The sequence below is a fragment of the Ixodes scapularis genome, unplaced genomic scaffold (assembly GCF_016920785.2).
Source record: "Ixodes scapularis isolate PalLabHiFi unplaced genomic scaffold, ASM1692078v2 PGA_scaffold4__175_contigs__length_147842914, whole genome shotgun sequence".
Classification (NCBI taxonomy): domain Eukaryota; kingdom Metazoa; phylum Arthropoda; class Arachnida; order Ixodida; family Ixodidae; genus Ixodes; species Ixodes scapularis.
In genome coordinates this window covers 112438764-112461656 of record NW_024609879.1, presented here as the reverse complement: position 1 = coordinate 112461656, position 22893 = coordinate 112438764, and the positions used below count along the sequence as shown (strand labels likewise).

General features: G+C 44.9%; 1 protein-coding gene across 1 annotated transcript; it reads left to right on the top strand.

The window, feature by feature from the left end:
- The first annotated feature begins 107 nt into the window (after nucleotides 1-107).
- Nucleotides 108-21531, top strand: LOC8053924 (TNF receptor-associated factor 6). The gene is made up of 12 exons (XM_029980960.3): nucleotides 108-347; nucleotides 1666-1770; nucleotides 6964-7125; nucleotides 8859-8933; nucleotides 12693-12770; nucleotides 12913-13008; nucleotides 15568-15639; nucleotides 16258-16323; nucleotides 17732-17785; nucleotides 17887-17937; nucleotides 18947-19201; nucleotides 20421-21531. Exons 1-12 carry the CDS (start codon nucleotides 108-110, stop codon nucleotides 20661-20663), a joined length of 1497 nt encoding a protein of 498 aa, XP_029836820.2. The 3' UTR covers nucleotides 20664-21531.
- Nucleotides 21532-22893: the final 1362 nt, after the last annotated feature.

Here is a 22893-nt window from a genome sequence, read left to right as displayed (position 1 = left end):
AATGTAAAGTTATGCGAGCTGTAGTTTGTGCTCAGCATATTGTGTGCTCCACAGTTTTTGTCAGTATAATAAAACCTGCATTTTTTTTTTTTTTTTTTTTTTTTCAGATGGCGGCCGAATTTGCTTGTTTCGTGAAAGACGTGCCGGGCTTCCCGCATGACGTTAAGGTGACCTTTACATCCAAACCAGACGACAACCTGCTCTGCGGCACGTGCCAATCGATCACGCAAAAGGGCTGCGCCGATCCCAAGAAGCATCTTTTCTGTAATGAATGTTCGCTGGTTTTCACGGATGCCGGCGGGAACTTCACGTGTCCTACCTGCAACTGGCAGGGGAAGAGGGAACAGGTAAAACCCATTATTCATTCACGAGAAAAAAAGAAAACAATCCGCTCCATCTCATCTATGTCATCTAACTGGAGAGTTGTTTTGGCGAATTTACTACCAATGGGTACACTGTTACGACTACGCTTGAAAGAAACACTGCTCGTAGATGTCGCTGATTTCAACTATTTTTATCTTGAGCCATGCATCTTCGGCCGAGGCCTCTCGGTGGCCCCGAGGCAAAGCGCCGACCTGGGGAAACCCCCAGGCGGCGGGTTCGAATCCCGGCCGAGTTATTTGCAATCTGTTGGAGGCGTATTGCAGACGAAGCACGCTGTAACCGAAATTTCGGTTACAAGTTTAAAACTTCCCAAATAGTTGAAAATGATCCGCAGCTTTTTGCTTGCGCGTGTCAGATGCCCTTCGCGGACAGGTAAACCCCTAAATTTCACTTTATGTTTTCGGCCGTACGACCCTCTAAGTATGCATGTTTTGCCTTGCCACTAAGTAATTTGCAAAGGGAATAATACATCGTTCCGCGAAGATCGAGTAGCCATTGCGCGGGCAAATTCTGCATAGTTCGAGCTGCTGGATGCACCACAAAGTCGAAAGTCTTCGACTTTCAATTGCAAGGCGTGTCTAGCGCCATCTATCGTCGTGGGCTTCCCGAGCGCCAGGCGAGAGAGCCGACTCGGCTTTCTCGGCGAACCCGGTGTGTCGGTGCGCCAGCAGTAACCTTCTTCGTCGCCACGCAACTGCGCGTTGTCGCCGGGTGGCGCGATGCGCCTGCGTTTTCAGACGCTAGGGGAGGATTTGGAGCCGTAGGCGCACTGTCTTATGCGAATGAGGGCAATGGAATGCATTCTCTTTTTAATACACTGTGTGTTTTATCAGTCAAATTCTATGAGAAAACCGTCATGAAAACCCGTCACGAAGGATCGTGAAGTCAGATGACTCCATGACGCCACAAGTCACACGACGTCAGTGTCACGTGACATGCGTGACTTTATGTGACCTGACGTCACGTACCACCGTGACGTCGTCATGTGACGTCACACTCATGTGATCAAGTTCGTCTTATTTCGCCCTAGCCTCTCAGACTCTTTGTCTCAAGTAAAAAAATATACGATGCAATCCATATTTAGCAAAAGAACGTTTCACGGTGTCAGGTGGCGTCACGTAACACCGTAACGTCAAATAACACTGTGACGTCACATGACTTCGTAATCAGTGTGCTGCATGGTCTGTGTACAGGAGTGGAAGCGCCTAGGCCATTGCCGCAGTTCACTTGCCAGAAACGGCAAATAACCGGCAGGTTTTGTTTGTTTTGCGTTTATTACAGATGCAGCAAAGTAACCTCGCCTGGGGAAAGGTGTCCGGACTCTATGCGTACTGTCCTATGGAAGACAACACGTGCCAATACAAGGGAAACCTCAGAGATACCATAGTGAGTATTGAGTGCTGGTAATAGACTTCGGTCCTATTCTACGGCGTGTCAGCGAAGGGAAGGGAGAAATTTATAGCGTCTATTTCACAGCACAAATAAACTACGCATCGCCCAACACTCTGTCTCCACTCTAAAGTGTAGTGCTAGCGGTCCGGAGCCGATGCCAAAGTTTTAGAAGTCACTGTAGGTTACAAGCGATTTTCAGAAACATTAGATGGGTTAATGGTGCACGCTCCCCGTAACTGACGCCATTTATTCTTCCGTAATTTTAAGCTTCGTAGGCCACCATCCCCCCCCCCCCCCCCCCCGGGCCGGCCCCCCAATCAATCGCGCAGGGAATAAAGCACTGCAGGATCACGCCGCGTTCACTGTGCGTGATTGGTTTAAAGCTTGTGACGTAGCAAACGCGTAAAGGATGGATGGATGGGTGTTACTGGCCATTGTAACGGGCGGTAGCTTGCGCCACCTAGCCTAAGTCTAAAAAGACAAACTTATATGAATCCTCCCGCCCTTCTAAGCCAATTTTCTTCCCCTATCCTCAACACGACAAACGTTGTGACGATGCAATTTAAGCACTGCCACTGGCTCCATCAAATCCGTAGCGTTCGGCTGCAGTGGGACTTGGCGTGAAAAGGTGTATGCGGAGCTCAAGTTCGTCTGCTTCTCTTGCAGGGGTTGCAGTGACGTCAGAACGCCGAGCCACGATTGGCTCTGATTGATGAAGGGTAGAGACCTCGAGGCAGCTTGCTTTGAGACCTACCCACTGTCCTTCGTCAATCAGGGCCAATCGGAGCTCGGTGTTTTGACGCCACCCCAAACCCCGTGCAAAAAAGCAGACGAGCTTGCGCCCTGCATAGAATCGATCTCATTGTTGACGGTCGAGGGCGATTGTCCAAAGAAAAACAGAGATGGTATCATATCGTCCAGCTGTTTATGCACTGTCGAAGTCCACCTCAACAGAAGATACGACGACTCTGTGATAAATTGTCCCTTGCTCTTATTCCAATCTGTGTCGGTCTAGTCGAATGTCTTACACATGATGAAGATTTTTATCTCCGAAGCTGGGAACGCATAATAGAAGGCTCTACTTTTTATAATCCTTGGAGCACGCTTTAAATTAAAACCTTAATCCTGCGGGGTTTTTTTGTTCTTTTGTTTTTACCTATTCAAACTAAATCCAATTTCCCAGTAATAGGATTTTGCTCTTACCGTCATGGTATTTGAGATCCCAAAATTCTGAATAGTTCTTCAAAAAACGGGAAATGAAAGTGATGCCGAAATCAATGTTCAAATTTATCCGCGCTTTCCGGTGCGGTGATCATAACGTCACGTGTTTAACTCTTAGGTACGTCAGACAGTCTATGAACCCAACACGTCGAGCAATAACTTTTTCGTTGATTTTTTTATTTGCATTTATTTATATAATTAAACTTATCTTAAGAAGTCGGGAACACACTGTAACTCCTAAATTACAGTATTTGTCGTCACGTTATCGGTGTAGTCAATAAAGCCTTTCAGTTTGAAAAAAAAATGCCAAGGACCAAATTTAAAGGTTTGATAAGTTCGCGCAAAAAACTATTCTTACTTATAAGTTAGGTTTCTAAATTCGCCACGTCTACTGACATGTTGAACAATTTCGAGGCCGATCGGTGGCTATCAAAATTTTGCCAGAGGTTTCTTATAAGAAAACGGGTGCTGAAACTACTCGTTTTATCTTCGGGGACATCATAACAGCCGGTATCTTTTTTTCTTTTTTTCTTTTTTCAGGGTTTTATGTCACTGTGATAGGACAGGCGCAATAATTCAACAGAGCTCGTACGAAATAGCTTTAGGGTTTGCTGACTTTAAGCTTTGTTTTTGGAAGAAGTGCCAGGGGCACTGGGTAACTCTAAATTAAATCTAGATTGACGCGTCCAAAATATACAGATTTCGTTTTATGTGCAGAATTCTCACTACTACTGATCAAGTGCTGGCTAGAACCGTCCAAAATATTGCGCCCATTGCATCTATAAAAATAACGACTATTTGAAACATTTGGGACTTTCAGCAAACAATTACCGTGTTCCGCGTACCGCACTACCGGAGCCTTCGAAGCATGCTTTTAAGCGCGCGCCCCACGGTCACGGTATCACCCGGTACGCGGAACATGGTAACGGTTTGCTAAACGTCTCTATCAAGTTATTAACACACTCCTGCGTTATGGCGTTCATACTTAGGAGATAGCAATAAGCATTTTGCTATTTGACGGGAACGTAGAAGTGCGGTAGGAACTATATATGTCCCTATTGGAAAGACCAGTTTGAAAATCTAACTGGTCAGACTGGTATTTGGACTGGTCAAACTGGTATTTGGACTGCCATACTGGTCTAACAGGAAATCAAACTGGTGCAACTGGTAGCCAGACTGGTCTAACTGGTAACCATATTGATCTAACTGGTCACCAGATTGCCTTCTAACTGGTCATCAGATTGGCTTGACTAGTCACCAGATTGGCATAACTGGTCACCAGATTGGCATAACTGGTCACCAGATTGGCCTAACTGGTTACCAGATTGGCCTAACTGGTCACCAGATTGGCCGAACTGGTTAGCGGATTGGCCGAACTGGTCACCAGACGCCGAACTGGTCACCAGACTGGCCGAACTGGTCGAACTGGTAACCAGATTGACCAAACTGGTTACCAGTTTGACCCCTCTTTCTCACTTTATGTATTAGCGTTCTCACTTTGATTTATTGGCTTCTAAATAATTACGGCATGATCGGGCGTTTACTTTTTACTAAGAGATTATTCCCCTGAGACGTTTAAAATACTTTCACAGGTATGACATTGCTGGAAAAGAAATCAACATGCTGGGAATATTTTTTATTGCTTAGGCGGTCACCGAGAAATTCCGTACGTTCAAAACGACCAGTATAAAAGACGGAAACGCTGAGCCCGGTAGTAGTGATAAGGTTAGTGTGCTGTTGTGTTGATGTTTGTATGTGCCATGTATGTGCATTCGCTCAATCAATGTTCAGCTGAAGCTTGTAGTAGGCGTATTGTGTCTACATTTGCGTATAATAAAGATTTCCGAAGCGCTGTGGTGGCGTGAACAAATGAAAATGTTTTTGGCGAACCAGTGTGACCACCAGTTCAACCACCATGACCAGTTCAACCATTACGACCAGTTCAACCGCCAGTCAACCAGTGCGACCAGTTCAACCATTATGAGACCGGTCAGACTGGAGCAATAACTAAGTTTGAAGCTGGTACCAGTCTGAACTTGTCTTTTCAATAGGGTAGGAACCATATAAATAACTCATATAGTAGGAACTATATCATAGGGCATAGGATGGGGATGCAGGCGTGCACAACCGCTACTCGAGTCGAGACAAAACTGTGACGAGAACGCGCTTGCAAAGAGCGTTTTGTTTCTTTCTTTTTTTTTTTAGAATTGTTACAGACGCAGAAGGCGACACGCGCAGCGCGTGTGGCTATAGTCGAACACACTCCATTCGACTGGGGAAATTTACCCTTTGCGATATTCAGTGCCATCGATTGGCTCCGATATCAGCCTAACTTGTGGTATAAAAATGGCGGTTCGTACCTGAACGGCGGACGCACAAAATTGAGGGTATCCTTCGCCGTATAGTTGTCTCTATTCGTTTCAGCTTCGACGGGGATAGGAAACTGCCACTCTGCACGAGACGCCAGCTCTCAAATTCGCCACATTTAGGGGCTTATCGGAAGAACGTTGGCCAACTGATTTATTATACACGAGTCGGAAAGAAACTATGACGCAGAGCTTCTATCATGACGCAGAGCTTCTATTCATGCACAATTTTGTTATATCTAGCGCGTGGCGAATGCTAGCATTTCAAGTATTCACGTGACATCCTTAATGGTCGCACAGAAGCCAAGGCTCATCACGCTGACATCGAACAACAAAATGGCGGACTGGCTTCCTGACTACTCCTGATTAAAGTTACTGGATTCTTGGGAAACAGTGCGAAGCTTTCCGTATAGTCGCCATTTTGGTTCATGGAGTGGGCAGTTTCTCCTTGAGCTCTCCTTTCTCGGTGAGCTCATCTCAATTCTTTGTTGACGGGTAGCTCTATAGGGATGTTTCTTGTGTACCGCCATTTTGTTTTTCACACTCCAGAGAAACAAGCGCACCCCTTGGCATGCCACCGACCACATCACGGCACCACTGCTTGGCGGGATTGATAAATAATTCTCCAGTCATTAAATAAGCAAAAACAACAACACCATTGCAAGAAGTACAGGGTGTCACAAAAGAAAATTTACACGGTCTTTTTTACCGCAAAAATAAACTAGGCATCGCCGAACGCTCATTTTCCGCCCAAAGGAAGCGCTAGAGGTCACAACCAGATGCCAAAATTTCAGCCCGATCCGATAACTTAATCAAAAGTTATAAGTGATTTTCTGAAAATGTCAATGGGAAAATGGTGGCCGACAGAGTTTTCAAACACATGAGGCTCTATGGCACCAGAAACCGAAAACCGGCAAAAATGGGCTCCATTTTCCCATTGAAATTTTCAGAAAATCACTTATAACTTTTGATTAAGTTATCGGATCGGGCTGAAACTTTGGCATCTGGTTATGACTTCTAGCTCTACCTTTGGGCGGAGAATGAGCGTTCGGCGATGCCTAGTTTATTTTTGCGGTAAAAAAGACCGTGTAAATTTTCTTTTGTGACACCCTGTATGTGGAGATAAGCATGACTGATAAGTGGATTGCATGCACAGCGCCAAAGACGCTTATATTAGCGAGGAACGTTTTCAGTACGATGATGCTCCACTGGGACCTTGGTTGGTTAAGAACGACCCTTTCGAAGCTCCGAAGATTTGAGTGGACTGAAATGGCGATTGCCATGGCATCCGAGACCAATCAGCCAATCACCATGCGAGGTTTGGTTGTCTTTATGTTAGTATCCGTTCGTGTTCGGTTAGCTGGCAGGGAAGGCAATGGCGCTATTTTGCTAGAATCCCGTGACTTCAGTACAGACGGCCCGGAGACCTTGTCACCCGCACCGGGACCTGCATTCAACTTATTTCCGTCATCAACTACCCAAAGGCCGCCGTTTGCATGAACAATAGCATAAACTCAGATAAATATAGTTAACGAAATTTTGAGGCATAATCTTGAAAAGGATCCTATTATTTCAAGTTTTTTTATTACTTTTTTTTCAGGCCCACTATCAACAGTGCAGTGACCCAGACAGGGTCAGTTGTCCATTCTGCAAAAACCGGTACTCCAAGAAAATACTATCTGCCCATATCCTGCACCACTGCCCATCTAGGATCGTACAATGCCGCCACTGCCTAGTAGACATGGAGGATCACTTGCGTCAGGTACTTCAAGTGCAACCTGCATTTTCTGCAAGGAAGAGACTCGTCACAGCGTCCTCCTTTCCAAACTTGCGCGGATATTGAGCGAGCGAGAGAGAGAGAGAGAGAGAGCAACACATCATAAATAAGAAAAGCCGTAGTGCCGAATTTTCCTACGTTACTGAAACAAAATCCACTGCAATTGAACACAAATGCTGCCAGCGTTCGGATGGAACGGGCGTTCGGTCCGCGAGAGCAGCAGCCCCGTCCAAACGCTGACGCAACAGTCGTGACATTAAGCCGTAGTCTCAATGCTCGCTTATCATACAAAAGACAGACGATGTTCATTGCAGACGCGACAACACTTCTCAAGCATCTTCGAACCATGTTTGCTACTTACATGCGTGTGCTTCGAACATGCTTGCTGACAGTCTTTGTGTGGCCAATGTGGCGCTCATGTGGCGCTTCCTAGCGCGTGACTTAGTTCTACATACCACGCGATTATAGCGTTTCTGTAGCGCTCCAGTAGCGCCTTGTTAGCGCTCCAGTAGCACCTTCCTAGCGCTTCAGTAGCGCCGTGTTAGCGCTTCAGTAGCGCTTCTTGTACCGCGGTGCTGCGGATTAGCGCCTGCACTGCGGTTCCGGCTCCTGTGGTTGGATGTGCACCAGCAGCACCATGGCGGACATGTAGAATGCTGAAATAGAAATGCGACAAATGCTCTTAGATACGCGATTAATGCGTATGTGTGTTGACGGCTTATCGCCCAGAAGAGCCTACTGGGTGCGCGAAATCTTTCGCCACCGAGATACCGACGGGTATTCGGCGAACCTTGTTTACAGGCTGAGGGACCGAGACACAGAGTTCTTTCGAAGGCGATTATTTTTAACAGCGTGTCTTTGAAATCAGGGTCACGCACATCGAATAGAAAGCGATGAGGTCGTACCCAATCAATTAGTCGCTCAGAGTCCATGAATCTGGATCGCCTGCCCGACCCTTTGCTTGGAAAGCGGCTGTTTTACTTCCTCTTCTTTCAATGCCAAAGGAAAAACAACAACAAAGGAATCGCCGTACACGCGCTGTTCCGTAGCAGCAAGCACGGCACAAGGAGCGTGAGAGCGCTAACAAAGCGCTTCTGTAGCGCCAACAGAGCGCTAACAGAGCGCTTCTGAAGCGCTAACAGAGCGCTACTGAAGCGCTAACCGAGCGCTACATCACGCGCTAGGAAGCGCCAAATGAGCGCTCCTTCGAGCGCTCACTTAGCGCTTCGCTGTATGTGTGAACCGGCCTTTAGGGTGCCTCCATCGGCCGGTAGATAGAGGCACCCCAACACGCTCCATAACTAATATAAATACCTCAATAACAATTATTTGTTTCCAGTGAACTTACAAGGACATGGTTTGTATTCGTAAGTCGATAAAAATGTGAAACTAGCAAAGGACAATGTAGTCGACAGCTGCGAATCGGCCGGAGCTGGCCGGAGCCAAGCTGGCCAAGCAGCCAAGCCAAACAATAGCCGGAAAGACGGGGCTGCAAGCGGTGCTGCGGCCGTCTTCCAACGCTGTGCCGCTTCTCCGGTTTCGTTCGTTACACTGCCGCCGTGCCACCGTGGTTACGCGTTCGCTCGCGGTAGTAACCATGTTGCGGTTGATGATGATGACGATGTTTCTGTTGTTGTGGCCGATGATGACAATGATGTTTTGGTATTGTTGTTGAAAATGATGACAATTACGATATTTTTGACGTTTTATGTTTACAGAAGCACGAGAAAACCTGTGATAGGCGACCGGCAACCTGCCAGTACTGCAATGTTAACTTGAGGACATTCGCTGAGGTATGTCACACAACCAATCGACATTCGAATAGTCTCATTTCCGGGGCAGAAACAATAAACATACAAGCAAACTTGCACGCAAGGCGTTACTTGGACCTAGTTACATTTCCAGGTAACGAAGTAAAGACGTAGTTAATTTTCGCGGAGAGGAACGAGTAGAGTATTTTTATTACTTTCTGGTGAAGTAACGCTGTTTAACTACTCCTGGAGAAGAACGTGTACAACACAAGTACCCCACCTAGTTCTCCCCCCAGCTCGCTCCTGCCATTTTCACGGTCGAAAAACACGAGATAAACAATAAAAAGACGCGCGCAAGTTACCTCACCATAGTCAGTTATCCCTGAATGATATGTTAAAATCCAAGGGGTAGTAATGGTGCCAGATATTAGAAGGCGGCTACGGCTTTAAAAGAACGACACATCCGGAGTAAAGAGAAAAGATTGCTTTGCTTACAAGATGAAGTAAAGAGTTATTTTTCTTAAATCTGTAACAAGCAACGCTCTTGGTTACTTTTTAAGCGAGTAACGATACCTAGTTAGTTCATTTCAGCTTACACTCTTTGAATTCGGCTGAATTGGTCGTCATGGGGCGGCCAATGACCTCCACGCGAAGCACGTGTGCGTTTGGATGTTCGCGTTACCTCAGAGATCGTAGTCCACCCCTCAGCGCGGGGCACGTTAATCCCCGAACGCTAAACCAACCGCTAAAAAAAACAAAAACAAAACGCTTTTTTTAGTCGATTTGTTAAGGTTTAGTTTTTCCAGGATTGTGCCCGCCAGAAAATAAATGTCGACACAACACTCCGGACAGCTACCGCCATCTATGAGCGACGACGGCAACCAGACAACCAGCTTGTCGGTTGTCTGGTTGCCACCGTCGCTCACAGATGACTGCAACCTTTCCAGCCTTTCCATTCTTGTTTGCCGACTTGCGGCCGGCCATTACTTCAATCCCAACATAGTACAGCTTCGAATAGTCTTCCTTCTTCACCAAAATAAAACGGTTAAAAAAGATTGCAGGTTTTTATTTTACCGCAACGGCAGAATATGCAGTGTCTGAGCGCGGTCCTAATGCCTAGCCCATGTTGCCCCTGGGCTCTCCCTTTTCCTTGTTCCTCCTTTCCCCTTTACAGAGGTCAGATAATTTTGCTATTCAACAGGTTTTGTAGAATAAAGAAGGCTATTTTTTTTTTTTTTTTTTTTTTTGCTGAGGGTGATTAGATGTGGCCTTTTTGTTCCTAGCCTACCTTTTTTTGTGTTCTGAAGGGCGTGACAGCCTCTCTCTGCATGCGCTCTTGGCACTGACTCCGCTACGGCAGCATTTTGTTTTTGGCGGTTTCTTCGTGTTTTTTCTTGCTAGCGCGTGCTGTTGGCGTCGGTTACTATGAAAAATGGCATCCCCCTAATCAGGAGGACATTGCGGCACCCTATGCCTGTACCTTTAGGTGAGGCACGACCTAGAGTAACTGAATGTCCCCAGTGTACCGAAACTCCCGAGCTTCGTTTGGGAACCGAGTCGCGGCGCAGCAGTAGCTATCCCCAGTATGGCGCTATCCTGTGCGGTCAAAGCGAAGCGTGTACAGTGTATAGTCAGTTACAGGTTAAAAAAAGTATTCAAGGGAAAGAAGGGCTGGGGAGGAGGAAGCAAACAGAATGCTGGAGAGGTAAGAAGGAAACCTCCTTCTTTATCCAGCTTCCGTCTGCTTCCTCCTTTTCAGCCTTCCTTTCCCCTGTAACTGATTGTTCTCGTGTGAAATTTTTAATGCACGTTCCTGGCCCGTGGCGAAACTGGTTTGTTTTTATTAAAGTTTTTTTCTTTCGTTTTGAGCAGAGCGTGACTTTCTCCCTGCTGTCTCGTCACTCTTTCCCGCCTCGAAACACATCGAAGTCGAGTGTTAGGCTGAGACGTACAGTATCAAACGCAGCACCAGCGCCACCGAAACGAGACGGCAATCTTCTTTGGCGAACCAGATTAGCCTCTACTCGGTCTAAAAAAAGCTAGAGGAAATCAACGTCCCTTCCGTTCGTTTCTAACGTATCGGTGCCCAGAGCTCCCACGCGTGCATACCGACCGTAGCCGCGGTAACGCAAAAATGTTTTATATACTTTTTTTTTTTTTTTGGGGGGGGGGGGGGGGGGGAAGGGGGGGGGGGGGTTGGGCCGAGCCACAAAGTGGCCGACTGATAGCTTCCGCCACGGGCTAAACCAGTCAATCAGAACTGGATTCTGCGGGATTGACTTGCGGTAAGCGAATTGAATGAAATTTTTCGTACTCTGGGAACATTTAAGGGCACTAGCACGATCGAATCGCCAAACTTCGTGAGGCTTGCTTCTGCGCTTTTTGTCGCGTGACTTTTTTGGCGTCTAGCTTCTCCTCGTGTAGCCGGTCGCTGCAAGTGTACAGGGTCTTTTCCTTGCCGGCCATAGTTGAGTGCGTAGCTGCTGTGTGCGAGCTGACAGCGAGCTTCCAGAGTTCGTTTGCAACTCGCATTCCACATCATCAAAAATCTAGATCTTAGCAGCCTATAATTGTGAGCTCCATATAAGCGTGCGCAGTGAACAGCGCACTCAAATATGGCCTCATGTGAATACCTCCTATAGAGCATCTTCCCGCGCGCCAGATTTCAGTAGTTATTACCATAGGCGTAGACTACGGGGTGCAACGGGGCTTGTGCCCCCCCGGGCTTGGGTTATGATCCTTACCGAGACGCTGTCTACGTGCCATGTAACGAGCTTCTAGTAGCGGCATGTAAACAAAATAACGCGCACGTTGCCCTTATTGACAAAATACATGGGAAATGGAATTCCAGCTTCTTTCGTTAGCTTCAATCTCCAGTTCTGGCGAAAAAATAACGCGCAGCACCCCCCCCCCCCCCCCCCCCCCCCCCCGGGAAAATGGGAAGTCTACGCCTTGGGTTATTACTGACCTTCTATTGCCTTACTGTGATGCCCAGCCAGACAACTGTGTGATTCCGAAGTCAAACAAAGACTGCTTTGAGAACAAGTACGCTGTGGTGTCCAAAAAGTCAAATCTTGTCGTGCAATAAGAGCGATAAAGTAAAGCGGACGAAATGAATGGAAAAAGAAGTGAAGGTTAGTTATGGCTTCACCCGTGCACAGCTGCTGAAATGCCTATATTACATCTACAATGATCTGGCTTGAGCTAAGAATACCTTGAATGATTTCGCTTGACCCCTCGCCTCTCAAGGAAGACGTCTTGCCGTACTTTGCTGTCGCCAAATAAACAATGCCGCAGAAAATTCAACACAAATTTGCCGCATACCAAGTGCGTAGACTACGTACTACATGCACTTTGAAAATGTTGGATAACTCCTTGTACCTCTGTAGCTGGCTGCAACAGTGAAGTCAGTTTCTGCAAGACCGAGTAAAGCGCTTCCTTTATATAATTCAGGGACAGTTTGCTGGCTATTTATTGAATATTTACTCGTTTGTTCCTTACATTTTTGTTAACCCCTCAGTATAAAAAATTACCAGCAGTGTACTCGCTATGTACATTTCTTGTACGGCTCTGTGAAGCCAGGGGACTGTTAGGCCAAAATATAATTACGTTTTGTTGCCTCAAACAGTCGAAGACGCTGGAGATTTTTTTAAGCGGATCTAGAATAATCGAACACAACCGCATGTACTAAAAAACTTGACTCGCTCAAACTAGCATTCCATCATCCCTGTCTCGGTTGGTTGTGAGCCTTAGTTACAACGGTATCTTGAAGCAATACATGGTGTCATTATTTCTCCACAGATGAGAGGCCACCATTTTGATCGCTGCCGACAAATGCCAAGAAAGTGCGTGTTTGCAGATTTTGGATGTCAGTTTCAGGTAAAAAAAGGCTCTCTAACACTTTTAAGAGGAGTCCGTTTTTTAGACTCTTTCTATTAGAACAAAATTAATATTGATCTGACGACATTCATCCCAATGCTGAATGCGTATTTTATTTATATATATATATATAATTTTTAAGGGAATCCTGCAGAACATTGAGCAACATATGGCAGGCAACAACAATCACACGGATGTTCTCGTAAAACGAGTCATCGAACTCACCCGTGACGTGCAGGTAAGAGCTGTTTTCTTAATAGTTTTTTTTTTCATTAATACTCTGGACTACTTACAGGTTCATAACGAAACTCTCAATTATAGTTTACTCTTCTTCAAGTCACAGTGCCACGTGACTTGGCATCCCCTTACCCAACACAGTGTCGCGACTTTACACTGTTCTACGTGACTTGACGTCACGTCACGTGACATTCGGTTACGTGACGTCACGCTCGTGACGCAGTGATACAACTTTCAACCGCAGCAGTACACCACGTCACTTGCCGCCGCGTTCAAATTGACACAGTGTCACGTCCTTTCACCGTGACACCTGACATCAATTGGTGCATGTATATCAATAGCATTTTCCCGCTAAGTTCAGCGGGAAAACACTTTCCGCGTGACCGGTAACGTGTGACGCGACCCGACTTGTAGAATTATACAGTAGTTAAATTTCCCCGCTAAATTTGGCGGGAAAATTTTACAAACAAACGGACGGAGGCACAAGTTTCTGGAAGTGGGAACTTCCATTAAAAGCATTCCATGCTTTTTTAAGGCTTTGTTTTGATCTGCCGTGACACATCACCAATCACCATCTTGAACAGCAACCTTTTTTTCTTTTTCTTCTTTTTTTTTTTCTAACAGAAGGCATGGCACTGTTCATCCCATATTATAATAATGTTTATTTCTACCATAAGATGATACCGGTGGTCGGGAAAAAAAGCTGTAAGGTACCGTTTTCTGAATCTGGGACGCGCTGTACGCAGCTCCTGAAGCCAACCACGACAATGGCAAATACAAGTCTCCAGGCTAGATAAAAGCTAAAAAAAACGCAAAGAAAACGCATCACGATTGCTTGATTTTGTCGTCGATAAGCAGTCATGTCAAGTGTTTGATAATTTCACGGTTCTTAGCATCAAATAAAATACTTTCGATGGATCGTTGAAATTATGAAATATAAATCGCAGATCAGGCACTCCACGGTAATTCTAAATAAGGTTCCGTGTTTTCGTGTTTTTTCATTCCATTTTTTTTTTAAGTGTTTAGAGTTTCCTTCTCTTTCTCAGTGTTAAGGCTCGGTATCGCACAACAAAATTGGTGCTTATCAGGGCTTTTGTTAAAAAATAAATAAACACTGGGGCTGAATTCCTCAACACCCAAGAAACATGCTCGTGAACCGAAGACCTGGAAAACGACCTGGTACCGATAAGGGACCGAAATAAGGCAGGCGTTGTGGCGCTAGGCTAGGTGGCGCAAGCTGCCGCCCTTTTTAAAAGGGTGCAGCCGTTAGCATCAATCTATCGACCGAAGCAGCTGGCCTCGCAGGCAGTTCGGTGGGGGCCGTGATTCGGGTCAACACAAAATAAAAGCTGTAGAAGATTTTTTTTTTTTCTTCTTTGAAGCTTGTTTTTGTCTTGCTCAAAGGCAGCTTGAAATCGGGATTTTTCGGTCTCCCTGTAAATTTTTAAAGCCCACTCGGTGGGTAATTTTGGGGGTTACTTGGTATTTACCGAACACACGGAACCCTATAGTCATAGATACGTATTTTCTTGATTTTTAGAACGATTGTTTAACCAACACACTCTCTTGATGTTATCAATTCATACGTGGTACCTTACAACTTTCATGTTCCGTCAAGGGTCAGAAGGAATGTGCAAACTTTCTCCCGTCAAGTATGTATTTTGTCTCCTTCACTGAGAATTCAATTAGCATTTAATAAGGCTCATCTTGACTTTTTTTTTTTTTTTTGGTTCTTACCAGGTAATGTTTTATGCGCGAAAATGGATATCTTTGAAGTACCTATTGTAAGGCGGGTTTTGGTGTAGCCTTTCCAGTTTCTGTTCTCTATTGTGTATATTTTTATTGTAGCGTGTATTTTATTGCTTTATATAGCGCTGTGTTTTAGTTTGCTTTGTGTGCAATATGGACTGTAAAGTTGTTTGGGCCCGGAAAATAAAGATTAAATATTATTATTATTATTATTATTATTATTATTTTATTATACTATATACTATACTATATTATATTTATTATACATAAATAATAAACATTGATTGATTGATTATTATTATTATTAAAACAACCTCAAGTTTTCGGCGTAGGCGATGAAATTCTAGGGACAATAAAATCCCCTTAAAACTTTTTTTTTGGTAACTGAATAGAACACTTATGTTACAAAAAAGAGGTTTTACGAAAAAAGAAAAAAAAAAGAGTTTTAAAGCAATATTTATATCGGGGGACATTTTTTACATGCCTCTATTTCGGCTCGTGAAACCATAATAGAAGAACGAAATGGAGGCAAGTCGCGAGACTCAAAATGATACTGGATGGATGGATGTATAGAGGGATGGGTGCTAACAGGTCTACCTTTATAATCGGCGTTAGCCTGCGCCACTTTACCCAGAAAGTAAATATCGTCTTTTTTTTTTTTTATTTCGATGAAAGTTTACTTGGTGACATAAACGTCTTACCCCAGAACGATATAGGGGGTGTATCAGTGTCCCTGTACTGCAATCTAGCTGTGTCCGGTTCGCCTCAGAATGCAGTTTCAAAATTTATTTTGCTTCGTTTCTCCGTTTAGGAGCTGCAAAAACAGTTGAGTGTTCAATCTCTGGCAACAACAACAATGGAGGAAAAGTTTTCTCGTCAGCTTGTGAGTATTTTACGACGGCACGGGAGGAATCCGCCGTTATTAAAGCCAAAAACAAAATTGGGTGCATGCTCTCCTTAAGAAATGTTGACATAAAAATGCATGAAAGCTTAATTTAGCTCTACAAAGCCAGGAGAAAATTACGCCTTACTTTCGTTTGTTTGTTTGTTTTGTTTGTGTTTGTTTGTTTGTCTGTTTCATTGATTGATTGCATTATTATGTTTGCTTCTGGAAGTTGGCTTGTTCATTTGTTGCCACAAACGTATTTTCTCTTCACGTGTCCAACGTCTAAAAGGGGTACTAAAGAAGTCGACTGCAACTCAACTTTCTGAATATACGAGGCTCACATTTTGAGGAAAGCAGTGCACGGTTTCTTTACACGTTTGCTTTGAAACTCGACATGTCCCGTTCACCCTAATCGGAAATGTCGAACTGAAATTCTAAACCGGTGCTTAGAGTTAGTATTATGAGCGTTTGTAATGCGTAAATACCCTATACGCTAACCCAACCCCCCGCCGTTTTTAAACTGCTATATACAATGTTTGAACATACAGAACACGCGGGCGCTAGCTTGTTTTTCCTGAGGATATTGAACTTATTATGTTTTTGTTTTTTTTTAAGAACGAGGTTGAAGGCAAACTCGAGTGCATGACCAACAATATGGCCATTCATTCTGCTGCTCTTCAAGTAAGTCTCAACTTTGTGAAATCAAAGAATTTTGAACTTTCAAACCAAAAGGAGCGCGGCTTCGCTCCTTTTATTTGATTTCCTGTTGTATTATTTTGATACTTTGTGTGCATATTTATAAGAATTGTTTCACCAAATACTGAAATTAATGGTAAAGAAGGAACTGAAAAGAAATAAGCTATTTCCTCTCAATGACGTTATCGACATTTTTTTCTAAAAAATGTTTTAGTCCTTGGTGGAGGACATTTTAGTGTCCATTTTCATTGAACCCGGTGCCTTAGTTTCTATATTTATGTATGATATAATCAAGATAATGATATTATTTTATTTGATGATGTGATAATCATTTTTCGATATTATATGGTCTCATTGCATTCGTTGTGCCTCCTTGAAATGTGATACTATGGCAATTAATTGACATTTAGCTCTCTTATATCAAGTGACAATTCTCTGTTTACCTTCGTCTGTGAATGTCAGTATTCTAGCAATATTTCTCTTTTTTAATGACCAAGTCCATTTTATTTGCTTGCGTGTCGTAGGTTCACAAACCTACATCTTGGAAATGTTAAAAGTATTGCCCCACTATTAGTATTTAATGGGTATATGTGTCACAATACACTTCGTCGTGCACGGCTTCTTTCAAAGCCTCCGGAGCCCAGTTTCTAAATTCAATCATTTATTACGATCAGGCCCTTTTTTTCATATATGGCTGATCTTAGACATGAAGCTTGGCTTGATCAACCTGCACTAACATATGAATATAATAATTCAGACACACATTACTCGACAAAGGTTCGGTACAATTGTTTGCCATATCTAAAATATTTTTTTAGTTATACCGCTAGTTCGTATAAATTACAGTAGTTTTCTCATTATAGTTCCCAGACAAAAACTTCACTTGAAAATCTTAAATGGTCCATGCCCGGCACATAGTCCGCACTTGGTGCGAATTCCGAACGTAAAAAATAATTTTCCTGTACGAGCTGGTAACATATTTTAACTTCTAATTAACATATGATGTAATTCACAAAATTCTTCACGTCTAGTTATACCGAACGACATTGAAAAAACAAACCCTTGTTGTCCGCACAACACCTGCATATTGCCCGCATCGCATAAAATTAGTTTTTATACTTGTATAGTTTGCGGATCATAGTGCAGGGACCACGGAACATGAAGATGTCCAATAAACACCAGAACATACGAAATTATGTCCGAGGTTATATACGCTTAATATAATTTGTCTAACGTTTGATACATTTATTGTACAAATCGTACGTGAAATATTTGTCTTTTCAATGGGCAACTGCAGGCACTTGTTTTGTCGTGTGCTCTGATTGTGAATCGAAAAACTCTTCTAAACAAATGGTGCCGTATCTTCCAAGAAAAAAACACTATTTTTTTCCAGGCCCAGAAAGAAGTGCAAACCACCCAGAAGGACGTCTTTGAGCGACTCTTCGAGGTGTGTTATTATTGTTAAACTCTTGTCTCGAAACAATATTGTACAGTCATTTTCTCCGAACTAGCTTTAAAATATTTCCGTGGATTTACGTTTGTTTTCAGGAAGGCGAGAAATCTATTCAAAGCTTTCGAGCAGAAGTTCTCGAGAAGTTTGTAAGTATCTAATGCTTTCTTTATCTTGAAATTAAAAACATTTTCCTGATGTCTGCAAATGACAAACCCAAGTTTTTTTTGTGTTTTTTTGTGTTTTTTTTTATAAACACGCATATTTTCTATAATTTTAGTTATTATACTTTGTTTCACCTTAGGTCCAGACGCAGCGAACGCTACGAGCTGATGTGACCAATCCAGACAGCTTCAAAAACGCACCGTCATGGTGTTCGTTATGTTTCTGTACGCGTTCTACTATCGCTGGACCAATCATAGACAGAATAGGCCTAGTAACTTCCTCTTTTGTCGCGGTTTGATTGGTCTCGCTAATCTTTAGACCAATCTTAAAAAAAGGCTAAAGAAGTAAAATCAAGATCTCTGCCACAACGTGCATGGTTAGCTCTCCGACGCTGGCTTTTGAACTTCTTAGGCCAATAGCGCCCTGTGTTCAATTTAGACTTCTTCGCTTTTCACATTGCTCGCACAAGCATTGATTCAAAAAAAAATTTGTGAGGCTCCTCTGATTGTTACATTGAATTAGGCATAATCGTCCGCCAGAAATAAAAACGCATGAGAAAAGCAGAAAAGGTTTCAGTTAAGCGAACGTACCCTTTGTGTTTCTGAGTAAAGTACGTGAAGCTGAGAGTAAGAACCGCCTGTTTCTTTGGTGTCTCAAAGGTGCTCCAAATGCATACAATTTATAGGTCCTCTGTGACGTCATAGGGTCACGTGACGCCCCGGTTTCACGCAAAGACCCTCGCGCTGATTACGTCCCTATTAAACTTTATAATGTTGATGAAGTGCAAAAACCGTGACGTCGACAGCGTGACGTCATCATCGGGGTTTCATGCCACGAACGCGCTCTAGACGTTTCCTGTTTCCTGTCCTCAGTCATGTGGGTACAGACGAGAAGGGAAGGGGCATACCCTCCCCTCCTTCTCCTCAAGAGCTGCGCTCTAATTTCGCGTTAGAGAGGTTTCTAAACGACTTTCATTTTTTTCTTGGCTCCCAGTCTGAAGTGCCGACAGAGTTCACGCACGTGTGGAAGATACAACCGTACACCCACCTGAGGGACGCGACTGCAGCGTCATTCACCAAGCGCCTCTCGTCGGGGAAGATATACACCGGCACCCCCGGCTACTGCATCGAATTCCTCGTCGACCTGAATGGCGCCATTGCCGGTTCCACCGCAACTCACGTGGGAGCCATGTTCAAGATCCACAGTGGAGAGTACGACGGCCTGATGCCGTGGCCGTTCTATAGCAGGGTGAGGACAGCACGGGCATGTTCCAGCGGAATGCCATGCACAGTATTAGTGCGCAACACGCGATATTAGCACCTCCCTGCTTGTCTTTTCTGCTGGGTGGCGTGTCCTTCGCTGGGATTGAGTAGAAAACCCAGGTTGAAGAAAGTGTCCCTCTCGAACTACGGGGAGCGTTTGCAATTGAATGGCGGCCGCATCCTGCAGCGGGTGATTGGTTGCAAGTGCGCATGCGTTGCGTTTTCGCGAGGTGAGGGGGAAAGCAGGCTGGAAAGCGGGGACGTTTGCAGATGATCCACGCTTTTCTTTAGCTATATGGATCCATGCCTCTGCTTCTTGCGAGGGGGTTGCGGCAAGAACGTCGAACTCTGATTGGCTCAGATTGGAAGGATAGTGGGTAGACCTCAAGCCTGCTATAGACCTTGCCAGAGCTAATTTCAATCTGGCGGAAATGCCGAGTCACTGAGCTGTGCACGCATGCGCAGCGTCTGATATACTGCACAACAGAGCAACAGCGTTTGGTCAAAAGGCGTTTCACAGCCCAGCAGACAAAGATGGCAGCGCACAAAAACCGATTTTTGGAAATGTTTATGCGGAACGCAAGTCGTCTGCATCTCGTGCAGGGGTTGCGGCGACGTCAGAACGACACCGAGTTATAATTGGCTTTGATTAGAAAGATAGTTGGTAGACGTGAGTGGTAGATGCCTGAAAGTCTACCCCCTACTTCTTTTCTTTTTTTTCAAATGGCGAATCAGAGCTTGGCGTTCTGACGTCACTGAAACCCCTGCGCAAGAAGCCGACAAACTTGCGCTCCCGGTATAGTCACTGACAATAAACGCAGGGCGTGGTGAGTGCCAAGCATCTTATCGGTCCGCAGCCAATGAGATTGCGGCATTCGTAGATGAGAACACCGAGGAACCAATGACGAAGCCGAAAGTGAGAAAATAAGCCCCGCCCTGCGTTCTTCAAGCTGTCGGTGACTACGCAGAGCGCAATTTCGTCTGCTTCTTGCACAGGGGATGCGGTGATGTCAGAACACCGAGCTCTTATCGGCGGATTGCAGAAAAGATAGTGGGTATAGACCTCAAGGGATTTCGCATTGAGGTTTATCCCCTATCCTTTCAATAAAATCCAACAAAGCTCGGCGTCGTTCTGACGTCACCGCCATTCCTGCCCAGGAAGCAGACGACAGCCTATCTTTTAGTTGTGCGTCCATCTATTGCAGATCGTCCTCACACTCAAGAACCACCTCTACCCAGACAAGAACGTCCAGTTCCAGATCGTTCCGAGGGACTCGAGTCCAGAACTACTGGAATGCTTCGCGAGGCCACAGCCGGGCCTCTCCAGCAAAGCGTTCGGCATCAGCAAAGTGATCAGCACGCCCCTGCTGGAGAACGAGAGCAAGGGTTTCCTGCTGGGCAACTGCGTCGTCCTCACGTTCGCTATCCACCCAGACCTGGACCTCTGAAGCCAGACGATATGTTGAGAAGCCGAGGGAGAGGATGAGATTAGAGCACGCGACGACGCTAAAGCGCCGAGCCCTTATTCAAAGAATAGTGGGGAGGCACAACGGCTTGCCCTTGTCTATGCCCACCCCTCCAATCAGAGCGAAGGAGGGCGTCGTCTGCTCTTCGCGCCAGGGTCTGGCGTTCGCCGTTCAAACACCAGACCTTGATGGGGACCAGACGACGCTTTCGTACGCTCTGATTGGAGGGAGACCGGAGATAGAGACAGGCAGCTAGCCTTAGCGTCTACCCGCCGTTCTTTCTACCGGGGCTTCGAGCCCTGGTGTCACCACGAACTCTGACCTGCTTCTCTCCCTCGATTCTTCTCACCGTGTATGGTGCCTGGAACGCGTGTCCGACTGGTACCCTCACCGCGTCCTCAAAGGTGGTCCCTCGATTGCTGCCTGATGACCAAGCGCCAGGGTCGCGACACGCATGACGCGCCGGCTCACGCGACTCATTTTGTTGCCCCTTCGGGTCGACCTTTGATCTATGGGCGGGATAGGATGCTCAACATACCATTGGAAGCCGCTTTCTAGGGACCATAGCCAAACGAACCAGCGCGTGCCGTAGTAAGGGAGGACACAAAAAGAAGTTTGTAGGGAAATAACTTCTTTCGGTAGGTGTTCAGCAGTAGCGGCCTCTTGAAATGGCATGCCCGTCTGAGTTCTCTGCTGACCGCAGCATCGTTTTTCACTTGACGCGAAATGAGACGTACTAATTAATAAGCGATGTTGTTTGTAGCGATTAATCATTCATTCCTTCGGTTTCCAGTTCATGGCGTTCAGCAATGTATTTGATCACTTCAGAACAATAAAATCGTTGATATCACTTCGTTGCTTTCTTTACTTAGACGGTAGTGTTTAAGTGCACTTTTATTCAATTAATTGTGTGAGCGTTCAGTCGGAGGTTGGGCTTCCACGGTTCAATACGAGTTTCACCCGAATATTGACGGAGCACTCGGGTTCAACCTGTGCTAGCTTCTGATAGATGATGTTGAAAATTTATACATAACTTGCACTGACGGCACTCGGTCAGACGGGGTGCATTCAATAATTGAGGCTATGTATACATGAAACATCCGGAGTCAAAAGAAAGAAAATAAAAACTAACTGTCCATAGAAAATTATTGCTAAGCCATTTATCTCCAAATCGCCAGGAAATCGTTTTGGGCTGTTCTGGCGGTTACTGCGATTGTAAAATTTGCGAAATGAAAAAAAAAAAAAAAATATTGGTTTACCTATTCTACACTTCATTTGGCCCAAATAAGCGTCAAAGTAACACATATATTTTTCGTATACATACAAAGTATAGGGAAAACAGTTTTGAATTTTTCTTGATTTACTCGGGTGAGGCAATTTTTCCACAATTTTAGCGAAAGCTCCCACCAAGTTTAATCACCTTTGCAGTAAATACCAGCGCGATGAGTTCGGAAGCCGGTTTATGTGGCCGGTTTAAACTGCGTTCAATCCATTTCGTCCACGCTGTATGGGAAGCAGACGGAGGGAGCCCATCAATGCAAACAAACTGCCGTTATCACTTCTCTCCTTGTCACCATCGTGTGAATAAAACGAGGGAGAGGATTCAGGAAAAGAAACGTGCAGCAATCACTCGTGCAACGGTGAGTTGAGAAAAACAAATAAGAATAGTAAGGTTTTCCTTCTTTCTTTAGACCGCGCTTGCCGATTTATGTTTTTATTTATTCACTGCTGATTCTTTTTTTTTTTTATGAGTGCGTATTATGACTTTGAGAATACTTTGAATGCTCATGACTTTGGGAATGCTTCCGTCCTTTCACTTAGACAGCTGTAACCGAGACATAAAAAATAATGGCAAATGCTTGTTTGTTTGTTTTTGTTTTTTCATTGATGTGTTATTTTTGTCTCCCTTACATATGGGCACGCCCGTGAGGTTCAATGACGCACACCCCATCTAAATAAAGTTTATCCAACCAACCAACCCGTAACGTTAGCACTATACTCGGTGACGGGTTAGGAATACAGGGGAAGCTCCTCCCACCTTCTTTCCCCTTTGGCGGAGCAAAGAGTGGAGAGGAGGTCAACTCCTCTCCAGCGTTTGCTTTACTAAAATGGAAGGAGGTGGAAGGGAGGAGCTTTCCCTTCACACTTCACCTGCCACCGAGTTTAGTTCGGAAGGAACCCACCAGTCGAGCGCCCTTTAGAAAAGAAAAAA

What these genes read in the sequence shown, in the direction of transcription:
- LOC8053924 (XM_029980960.3), top strand. Translation starts at nt 108, where the DNA reads ATGGCGGCCGAATTTGCTTGTTTCGTGAAAGACGTGCCGGGCTTCCCG. An exon ending in GAAACCTCAGAGATACCATA is followed by an intron (nt 1,771 to 6,963) that starts GTGAGTATTGAG and finishes CTTTTTTTTCAG; the next exon opens with GCCCACTATCAACAGTGCAG. An exon ending in ATTTTGGATGTCAGTTTCAG is followed by an intron (nt 12,771 to 12,912) that starts GTAAAAAAAGGC and finishes ATAATTTTTAAG; the next exon opens with GGAATCCTGCAGAACATTGA.